Genomic DNA, 11,030 nt, shown 5'->3' with positions numbered 1-11,030 from the left:
TCTTTCCAGGTCATTCATAATTATCATGGATGAGCGCTGGTGTCCAGTTGTGGGACAACTGGAAGGAAGGCAGCAAGGGAACCATTGGCATTATCCCTTTAAGCAGCAGGCTTATAGGGACTGGGCAGATTAATAAACAACACATTTCAGGCCTGATCCTGTCTGCATTGACCTTGCTGAGAGGTTTGCCATTAACCTCCATGTTAGCAGAAGCAGGAACTTAGCAAACCAGAAAACAGCTTGGTTACCTGTTAATCATTGATGTAAAGGACTGAACAGCAACTAACAAATGAAAAGCATCAACATTTTTGTGGGGTCTCCAGTAACAAAGCTCTGAGCAGCTCCCCCTTCTGGCTGCATATTTGTGTAGCAATACACAGTGGGCTCTTGTGCCTGAACCTTTCATTACCTATGACAGGGGTTGACAACCTATGGCCCACAGAGCTGGGGGACTTCGGTGGTTTTTGGTGGGAAGGGGCTTCAGTGGCAGGGGAGCTTCTCCCATCCCACACTGCTCCTGGGTGGTGGAGAGAAGGAGCAGCAGCGGGGTCCAAGTGGGTTCTTAAAAACATATATTTTTGTTTTTTCTTTGGCATGTAGTTCCCAAGCTTTTGGGGGGCATTTGTGGCATATTTTCCACCTCTCTTCTACAACTCTGAGGGCTGAAATTTTAATTCTCTTTTCTTGAAAGCAGAGATATTTGATTAAATCCCATGACTCCAGAAACTGGGTCCCTAAGAAAAGTACTAGATATAAGGAAGCCATTATAGCAGTGCACGAACTGGCAATGTTAGACTTTTTCTGTGTTACAAATCTGAGGTCCTGGGCAGGAGAACAAATGGCAGCCCTTTAAATCTCATCCTGCTTTACAGCAGGGGTGGCAGTGTTTTTAGACAGAGTGCCAAAAACACCCATGACCTCGATTTGTAAAATGTTGAAGTGCCAGGGGTGGCTGGCAGGGGATCCTTGTTATGGCAGTGCCCTGGCCCTTTCCCTATCATCTGCACCAAGGCATATGTGCCGACCAAAGTGCCTTTGCTTGCCATGCTCTGGCACCCATGCCATGGGTTGCCTATCCCTGCTGTAGAGCCTTATGGCACCCATAGTAGAGGGAGCAGGGCACTGGCATTGCTTCTTTTGGAGCCAAGCAGTAGTGTGACTCCCAGGCCAGCACAGATTTGCCCTTGGCTCCTGACCTGTGAGAACACTTCATTATTTCATCCTCCTTTTGGCTCTGCTAAGAGCCATAAAAATTGCAATTTTAGCTTCCTGGAACAAGTTGTTTTTCTGCTCAGTAACAAACAATTGCTTCATCCTTCCACTGCCCCAGCACTCCCTCCTTCTCCTCCCACATATAGTCCATGTGCTGGATCAAGCAGAGAGGGGCTGTGGCACTGAATTCACCTAAGCCAGATTTCAAAGCCCCATCCTGTTGCTCAGGTTGCCTTCCCCTGTCTTCGTCCTCCCTGTCCATAGCAGCCTCTTAAAAGCCACTACATGTACCTTCTTTTCCTAATTAAGTCCCCACCTGCAGGCTGATTACCTTCTGCAATATTGCTCCCATGGATTTGGAATGGAACCAGCAATTCCTAAGGGGCATCAGCCCTATGAGAGGGGCACTGGGACAATCTGCTAGGGAGGGGGTGTGGCCATGGGGCCAGTAGAGGGACCACCGGGCACTGCTGCTGACAAGACCTTGCTCCCCACAGCAGAGGGAATGGGGACATCCTGCTTCCCAGAAAGGCTTCTGCTGAAGCAGACACTGGTTGTGGGTCTGGGACAATGGATGAGATCCCAGCTCCCCTCATGGTTGGGAGTGGGGATGGGAGTGTTCAGCCAGGATCCTCAAATCAGTGCCACCTTTTGAAAACCCAGTTGCAGTTCATCTCTTTCTGCCCCCTTTGGAGTTGTGCTGGAGACAGAGGCTAGGGCCAGATTTCCACAGCAGCAACACCGTCTGTGCTAGAGCCCCAGCACAACAAAGGGCCCGAGGACAAAAGGCCCCTGCTCTGGGTATTCCTGTTCGGCCTGGCACAGAATGAATGACAGTCTTGGATGACCTGCTTGGCTTTGCGTAGGCTGCTTTCTTCAGGCTGCAGGAGACAAAGCACTAAATTGTGCCCTGGTGCACAGGCAAGGAGGGGGCACAAGGAGCCATCACCCTCCCCGCCCCACCAGCGCAGGGCACAGTGAAGGGCACCGCTCATTTTGGCTACCCCCAGGAGCACAGTCCACACTGCAGGGGTGGGGAAGAAGAGGATCAGACCCCTCCACTCTCAGCCTCTTTAACTGGCCAGGTGCATTGAGGGGGAAGGCAGGGAGTCTCAGTTCAAAGGAGGAGCAGTGTCCCCAGCCCAGGCCTCTGACTGTCTGGGTCAGCCTGGCCTTGGGCAATGTACCCTTGGGCTCCCCCATCACCTCATGGCCCTGGGGGTCTGTTCATGTCTGTCAGGGGCATCCTGAAATGTAGCCCTTCAGTTAGGCTTATCTGAGCACTCTCTGGGCCAGGCAGTGGGTGGGCAGTGATTAGGGACCCGAGCTTTTCCCATCACCATAGACCTGAGAAACCTTCCCTGTGCTCCTTGGATCATTCTCAGGGAATGAGGCAGGGTGACAGCTATTCCTATCAGTATTAAAGATACAGCCTCAGAAAGCCTCTTTGGAGTCCATGCTATTCCACCAACATGCCCCTGCCCCCAGGCTGCCCTGACAGCCCCTCAGCAGGTCACGTGCTAATACCTGCCTTTCCCCTTGCCAGGACTGGAGTGACAAGCTGGCACATCTGGCACAGGAGCGAGCAGCCAGCTGCCTTGGGAAGGCCTTGCCACCACCAGCACACCAGGCCCAACACATCAGCTGGAATGCTCTCTTGCTCCCCGAGGGGGTGGCTACCTTTACAGATGTGGTGGAGCTATGGTTCAGAGAAGGGCAGAGCTATGACTACCATGCAGCACAGTGCCTGGAGAATGCTACCTGCAGCCACTACACCCAGGTAACTCTCCCTTGAGGCACAGGGTCACACCTGACCCTGCTGGTTTTGCAAACAGTAGGGGGCAGTGAACAGGCCTCTCCCAGGCAGAGCCCAAGGGTTAACATTAAAATCCCAGTATCCTCCAATGGTGAGTGAATAGAGAGAGCAGGGGGGAGACATCTGTGTGTACCAATGACTCAGTATGACTAGGCTGTCTGTGGGTTGTCCAGGGTTGGGATAACAGGGGGGCCATGAAGCAGGTCTGAGGGGCATCATCCAAGTCCTGTGTTGAGGCAAAGGACCTGAGGACTGGGATTGCTGGGGGCTTTGGGATGGGGCTGAGGGACATAAGCAGAGCTCAGGGGACAGATATCTGGGACAGATGGAAAGCAGTGGGTCAGCATTGTCCCAATGAGATCAGACAGGGAACAACATGGCACCCATCTTTATTGTCCAAAATAAGGGCTTCACCTAATGCTCTTCAAGCAAAATAAGAGAAAGCAATGGGAAATTAACACAACATGGAATAGTGCCATCTTTTGGCAGCAGTACCTGATATATATACATAACACTCAGTATGTAACAGAAAGTGTCAGGGCATGGTGGCAAGGGGCCTGCAATATTGGAATCTGTCTTACCCCCATGCCAGGGACTGGGGACAGTAATCTTCTAGACACAAAGCTGTGTTGGACTGAGAAAGGGGAGGAGGCAGGTGGCAGCTTACCTTGCGGGGGGCTGGAGATCCTGGTTGGTGCTAGGTCTGGTACTGCCTGTGGGAGAGGCTGACAGGCATTGATTGAAGGAACATCACAGTCAGCACCTTGCTGGTGCCCACCTTCAGTTGGCACAGACCTCACTGACATTCATTGCCCATCTGGGGCACTGGCCCATGGTCTGTAAAGGGCTGCAGGGCTCTGGGGAGGGGAGGATCTACATGTGCCTCAATCCTTATTGATCACCACATAAGCATCCTGGACTGCAGTTCTGAATTAAAAGAAGATCCCAGCAGTGCCTAGATGGGCTCCAGCTAATTAGAGCCAGGCCAAGTGCAAGGGGAGCTAGGGGATGCCCTAACACCACTGAACCAGGACAGGCCTTTCCCAGGGTCACTTGATGTAGTTGGGTCCACTGATGAAATCCAATAGCCTAAGAGGTAGGTGGGGGCACCAGGCAGACTCAGGCTCTAACTTAGTGGGAGTTGCAAAAATAGTAGCTGTCATTGCTGCCAACCCAGCTGCTGCTGCTGGCCCTTGCTTTGCCACTGGCCAGGGTGCCAAACTGCCCAGCTGCTCTTCTGCTGAGACTCCTGTGTGAAGGGCCAGATGGAGGCCTCCGCTCCCAGTAGCTGGAGGGCCTGGGCTGGCTCTCATGCATGGGGGCATAAAGGGCAAGGGAGTCACCTCCAAATAGTAGCTGTCATTGCTGCCAACCCAGCTGCTGCTGCTGGCCCTTGCTTTGCCACTGGCCAGGGTGCCAAACTGCCCAGCTGCTCTTCTGCTGAGACTCCTGTGTGAAGGGCCAGATGGAGGCCTCCGCTCCCAGTAGCTGGAGGGCCTGGGCTGGCTCTCATGCATGGGGGCATAAAGGGGAAGGGAGTCACCTCACCTCCCCCGCGAGCAGCTGTTCCAGTGGGAGGGCTGGGCCCTGGGCTGAGTCAGCTCCCACGCAGCACCTGCCCCCAGTAGGAGCTGGAGAAGAGAGTAAGCCATATTTCACAGGGCTAGGGAGTGGGAAGGAATGTCTTCCTCCTCCACCTCCAAGCTGACAGGGAGGGGTTTTCCCAGGCTCCAGAGAGGCTGCAGCAGTCATGAGAGGTAGGATACATGCTGTGAGCTGTAGAACAAGCTGGAGGGGTGGGGCAAATGCACACATGATGTAAGATTCAGTGTTCACACAAGCTCCCTGCAGAGCATCACCCTACGATCCTCTGACCTGTCTGCTTAAGCTTGGGCATGGGGTTGGGCATGTTCTGCCCTTGTAGGGAATGGCTTCTGGCTCTCTTTGGCCCTCCCCATGCTCAGCATGGCCTGGGAGGTTGTGATCACTGGCTCTGATGGCAGCAGGGACTGGAAATGCAACCAAGCAGCACTCTCTCCCAGATACATACTGCCCAGCCAGTATAGCACCTACTGCCTGGAAGGGAACCCCCTGCATCCCAGGCATCATGGGGCTGTGCAGTGCACTGAGGCTGTGTGCCTGGGGTCTCTCTTGCAGTTGGTCTGGGCTACCTCCAGCAGGCTGGGCTGTGGAAAGCACATCTGCGCCAAGGGCCAAGAGAGGAGAGAGGCTTTTGTCTGCGCCTACTCCCCAGGGTAAGGCATCTGGGCTGTGTACCCACACTGGGTCCTCACAGCTCTCCAGTGGGGCTGCTGGGAGGGCTGCTGGACCCATGTCCTCCCCAACTTTGTCTGAGGGGAAACCTACATCTTCCACCAGCCTGTGCCCACTGGGGACTGCAAGACACATGCAGAAGTAGGGGGGAAGCCTTAGAAGGTGGGTGCGGCTTATAGTACAGTGAGCATGGCCTATTAAATCATTTTTTGTGTGGGGGGAGTTGGTAGCACAGAAGTATGAAGGAGGTGGGTCTGAAATGAAAGTATATCAGGGGTTGACAGCAGGGAAATATAAAGTGGGTGGGACTTAAATGGAGGTCAGTGCAGCTTGACTGCAGGAATTAAAAAGGAGATGGGACTTATCAGTGAGCAGACTTAATTCCCTTGCTTTGGAAGTAGGCCTCCTCCCCTTTAAACCAGAACAAGTGCCCCCAGGTATTTGGGGTCCTGCTACAGGCTTTTCAGGGTCATGGGCTGTAAACAGCTGGTCTCCTGCAGGAGGCACAGAGGAAGCAGGGAGTCATGGCACCTGGGCAATACGGATCCCTGTGTAGTTTGGGAGGGATGTGGCTGGCAGCTGTGCTAAGCTGGCCCACAATAAAGAGGACATAAAGCCCCAGTGATTGGGGAAGGGCGGAGGTAGGGCTGAGGCATGGGCAGGGCCTGTCATCGAGGCTCCTTGTTTGTTCCATCCTAGAGGGAACTGGGAGATGAATGGGAAGACGATTGTCCCTTATAAGAAGGGAGCCTGGTGTTCACTCTGCACTTCAGGACTCTCTGGATGCTTCAAATCGTGGGATCACAGTGGGGGGCTCTGTGGTGAGTGCCCACTGCTCTCCCTCACCACTGCTAATGATCCCCCAGGCCACCCCTGTCCTGACTGCTTCTGGCCTGTGCCAGTGTAACATTGGGCACTGGCTGCACAACTGGGCACCCAGGTCTGACAGCTGCATTTGTGCATTTTGTCTGCTCAGAAGTACCCAGGAACCCATGTCGGATGAGCTGCAGGAACAATGGGCAGTTAAATATGAGTTCCTGCCACTGCAAGTGTCCACCAGGGTACACAGGCAGGTACTGCCAAGGTGAGAGAGCAAGACAGGGGTATTGCCTGGGTGTGGGTATCTGTGCCACAGAAAGTCTTCACTGCCCAGTGGTTGTTCTGGTGTCTATGTTTCTGCAATGAGTGTTCATGTGGATGTGTGAGGATTGTGCTCATGTGTGTATCACGTGCTGTCTGTGCTGTGCCTGCGGGCAGTGTCTGTCTGTCTGTCTGCATCTGTGTGTTGGGAGTTCAGGATCAGACTAAGAGGCTTGGGACAGCAGAGGAGAGAAGACTGGAGGCTGCTGTGACAGCAGCCTCCAGTCAGGGGGGTTGGGTGCTTCACTTGGATATTTCCAGACTTTCAAATGTTTGGGGTTTAAGTTCCCTCTTCTCTTTGAAACTGCCTGAATGTTTCAGCACATGGGTTTGTGGACAGTGGTTTCTCTACCTCTCAGTCACCAAAATGATCTGTTCAGCATAAACCCCAGGTAACAGAGGGCTTTGTCTGGAAATTCCCTTGTTTCCTTTTTAATATTTATGTTTCCTAGGTTCCCTGGGTCCTCGCTCCCTGAGACCAAACTGCCTGGGCTACAATGAGCCCAGGATCTCAAGGGTGGTTCTGGGACCCCTTACTGGCAAGGACCCCTCACAGGGCCGAGGGGCTGCATAGTGTGATATGTGGATGCCCCCAACTCATCCCAGGACATCCCAATAAGTTGTATTGGCCTCCTTATCCCTTTCTAACCCAAGTTCCTTCCCCAGTCTTGCCCCTCTGGGTTCCCACATCCCAGCTTCTTTAATCTTAGAGAACTTCCATAGTCCTCTCATATCCTAGGCAGTGCTTCTCCCACTGTGGTCTGCATGCTCCTTTAGGCACGTGGAGCACCTCTAGAACAGGGGTGGGCAAAATGCGGCCCGCGAGCCGGATGCGGCCTGCCAGGTCATTCTATCTGGCCTGCGGGGCCCCTAAAAAATTTAGAAAATTAATATTTATCTGCCCCTGGCTGCCTGTCATGCTTGATGGCTTGCCAAAACTCAGTTAGCAGCTCTCCACCCGAAATAATTGCCTGCCCCTGCTCTAGAGGGTCCTTGAGGGGACAGAATGGGATGAAGGGAAAGGTGAAATATTGATGGAGAAGAAGAAAAATATCTGGAACAGCTCCGCAATCTCTCTCAGGTAGTTGGAGAGATTCCAGGGAGGTTGTGGTGAGGGAAAGTGACTCTTTTATCCAAAACATAGAATCATTGGGGTGCACTCATAAGGCCATATAAGAACTTAACAAAGGATGTGTGACTGTCCAAGAACCCAATAGCAAACAGGTACAGTGCTCCCCAGGAATCATGGAAGTGGCTTGTCTAGCCCAACCCCCTCCTCCTCTCTATGGCTCCAGTCCGTACAGGTGAAGGTTCTTAAATGGCCGTCCTGGGGCAACTGCCTCCAGAAGGGGAACTGCCCCATTCCAGGGGCTGCCTCTGGGGCGAGGCCTGGGATCTGGGGAGCTCCCATTGCAGGGCATGTGAGCCGATATGCTGCCTCACACTGGGAAAAAGTGCAGCAGTCCAGGTTGCTGTGCATGAGCATAGGTGCATGTCTTTACTCCAGCACTTTCCAGACTCCCCCCAGCCCTGAGACAATCCTGCCGAGTCCCTGCTGGAGATTTCCCAGTTTGACCCTGCTCCTATCCACAGTAAATAAGGCTGAGGAAAGGAATCCAGGCTTAGCAGTGGCTATGGAATAGGTACCAGTGCCTCCCAACTTCTGTGCAGGGGCTGGGCTGGCTCTGCTGAGGACCCTGCCAGGGTCTGGAGAGACAGTGACAGGCCATGAAAAGAGACTAACATGTGAGTTTCTTACAGTGAAGTGCAGTATCCAGTGCTTCCACGGGAAGTTCAAGGAGGAGGAATGCTCCTGCCTCTGTGACATCGGCTATGGCGGAGCTGAGTGTGGAAGTAAGTCCTGGCAACCTTTGCTGTGGGTGCTCCCAAGTTCAGACATTTCCCTTTATCCTCCTGAGAAGGAGTGGCCCTGCCTGGTCTGGGAGTGCATGAACTGGCCCAGGTGACCTTCAAAAGAGCCCAGGGATCCAGTGCAGGTTGCTGCCCTCCTGGTGGGCACAGGGAACCACTTCACATGGTTCCCATGGTAGGACTTTATGCTGTTTCATGTGCTGCCCAAGAGTGTGTGGGGATGCACCTGCACTGCAGCCTAACCTCTGCTGCCGGGGTCTGTTACATCCTCTGTCTGGCTGCGGGATGCAGACCCTTCCTCCCTCAGGCTGCCAGTGTGCTGGAGTTGCAGGAATTATGTGCAAAGTCTTTTAATCATTATATTACCCCCAAATCCATGTCCTTTTACTGCATCAGTTTATGCTTAGCCCCAGCCAAGAGCTCCCAATTCCTAGGGCTGGAGTTGAAACTTGGCAACATCTGCTGTGGCATGTGAGGAGTTGCAGGGTTCTCTCATGTGTAGATTGCTACCAGCTGGGCAGTACTTCTAGGGCAGGTTCTGCAGAGGATACAGCTATCAGCTCTGGGAATGTTGTTCGGAGCTGGCCATTGCTGGGGCATGGGGCAAAAGGACCCAGAATTGTGCCATCCAATGTGCAGTGCTCATCTAAGCTGGGGTCAGGCAGCCCTGGATACCTTGGCGCTGATGCCTTGGCAGGCCTTTGTAGGCCATGCTCCAGTGAGGCCTATAACTCGGCAAATATTCTTCACTCATTTTTCCTGGGTATAAAAACTAGGGCTGTGTGAAGCTTCAGTCCCTGATTCGATTTGGTGGAGATTCGGCCCGATTTGGTGGCCAAATCTCTGAATCAAATCAGAGGACCCTTTAATCTTCCCAAATCAAATCGGAACCCTCCAAATCAATTCAGAGAGATTCAGAGATTCGGACATAAGAGACAGCTTCAAATGTTTTTTCTACATACCTCTCGGTAGCAGGGGCTCGTGAGCGCTGCGATGCTGGGGTGCAGAAGCGCGGGGGCTTCCCAGCATGCTTGGCAGCAGACCTGGAAGTGGACCACAAGCACTTCTGGTCCACTTCCGGGTCGGCCAGGGAGCGTGCTGGGGGGCCCCTCCATGCCCCCCCCCCTCACCAGCCCTGTGACTGGTGCCTCCTGGGTCTGCTGGAGGCACCCGGGGTCCCCCTGCGGCCAATCACCTAGCTGGGGAGGCATGGGGAGGCCCCCCCCCCGGTGCACTCCCCGGCAGACCCGGAAATGGACCGGACATACTTCTGGTCCACTTCTGGGTTTGCCGCCAAGCACGTGGAGCTTCCCTCCCCAGCCCTGCACTCCTGTGGGATGCTCCATGCGCCCCAGTATCACAGTGATCATGAGCCACAGCTGCTACCTCAAGGTACGTAGAAAAAACTTTTAAATGCTGTGTCTATGTCCAAATCACTGATTCTCCAAATCAGCATTGAATCTTCACATTTAGATTTGGCCGAATCAAATCAGGGACAGTGATTTGAATCAACGAATCGAATCACTGTCCCTGGTTGGGGCTGAATCCGAATTGAATAGGGCCCACTTTACACACTCCTAATAAATACACAGGCAAGTAAGACTGCTTCTCTCGCTAGCGAATCTATGTAACAGGGAAAGGGGTGGTTTTCAATCTGTTGCTTTTCTGCCTCTATAGCTGACACTTCAGAGGTAGCTGTATGGTTTCCCCTTCTGCATCCTGTGGGCACGGCTTTGGGGAGACAGTTTGGAGCCAGATGTGAAATACCCTGGTTTTTGGCTGTATCTGCCGATCTCTGGGCTGGTTCAAGGAAGAAGATCATGGCATCACTAAATGCATGTTTAGAAGGAGATGGGAAGAAGGCAGTTTCCTGTGGGAGCCCTTGATCTCTGTGCAGAGGGCACTGTCAGTGAGGAGGGATCTGATCAGCTAGCCCAGAGGGAGAGATGCAGGGGTCTAAATGAACTTCCAGCTTCTGCGTAGTGATGCTGGCTCCTTTAAGAGTCACTTACATACCCAGTGAAAATGCTGCTCTGTCTGAGCAATGCCTGGTATAATAGCAGCACCCAGTGTCTCCATGGGAGAAATGCAGGTTCACGTTTATTGGGCAGGGAACTGTTACAAGAGACAGCCCTCTTGTCTCTATATAGAAGCCTCCATTTCTCTCCTGCATGCAGGGATTACAAGTCACTGGAACCAGAATAAGGACTGAGCTTTCCCTCTCTCTTTTCGTAGCCAAAATCCAGTTCCCCTTCCATGCCTGTGACCTGAGGATAGATGGGGACTGCTTCATGGTTTCCTCTGAGGCAGACACATACTACGGAGCCAAACTCAAATGCCAGGTAACCCCCCCTCACCCTGGGCCAAGACAGGCTCCTTTCACTCGGTTGGGAACAGGCATGCGTGAATAACTGATTCTTCAGTTCACTTGTGGATCCAAAACTTTAAGGAAATTCAGTTGATTTCCAGGGGACTCAACATAAAAAAAAAAAAAAACTTTGAAATTTTTGGCCAACTGAAAAAAAAGCAACATGTTTGAGGTGGAACAAAGTATTTTGTCTGACCTAGAACAATATGTTTCATTTAGGCTTCAAGTCTTGGAAAACTTTGAATTAATTCTAGTAGCTGTTGAAAGGAACCATTTCAAATCAAAATGTTTCTATGAGAAAATGTTGAAGCAAAATGTTTTGATGTCTTCAAAATTGTCTTCAGGGTT

At 52.6% G+C, this 11,030-nt stretch overlaps 1 protein-coding gene across 5 annotated transcripts in view; it reads left to right on the top strand.

Annotated features, from left to right (window-relative positions):
- The window catches only part of CLEC18C (C-type lectin domain family 18 member C), a 32,454-nt gene that overhangs the window by 12,621 nt on the left and 8,803 nt on the right, over nt 1-11,030 (top strand). For all 5 annotated transcript variants that reach the window (XR_003091937.1, XM_014526033.2, XM_006036296.3 and 2 more), the window contains exons 3-8: nt 2,759-2,992; nt 5,186-5,283; nt 6,002-6,123; nt 6,279-6,386; nt 8,204-8,296; nt 10,550-10,656. Coding sequence is in view for 4 of the 5 variants with exons in the window: in XM_014526033.2 (XP_014381519.1) it covers nt 2,759-2,992; nt 5,186-5,283; nt 6,002-6,123; nt 6,279-6,386; nt 8,204-8,296; nt 10,550-10,656 (762 nt within the window). In the remaining variant the exon portion in view is untranslated. The remainder of the gene's footprint in view (nt 1-2,758; nt 2,993-5,185; nt 5,284-6,001; nt 6,124-6,278; nt 6,387-8,203; nt 8,297-10,549; nt 10,657-11,030) is intronic.

Source organism: Alligator sinensis, unplaced genomic scaffold, assembly GCF_000455745.1.
Source record: "Alligator sinensis unplaced genomic scaffold, ASM45574v1 scaffold1181_1, whole genome shotgun sequence".
NCBI classification, from domain to species: Eukaryota; Metazoa; Chordata; order Crocodylia; family Alligatoridae; genus Alligator; species Alligator sinensis.
The sequence above is the reverse complement of the archived record's forward strand: the minus strand, read 5'-3'. Positions and strand labels throughout refer to the sequence as shown.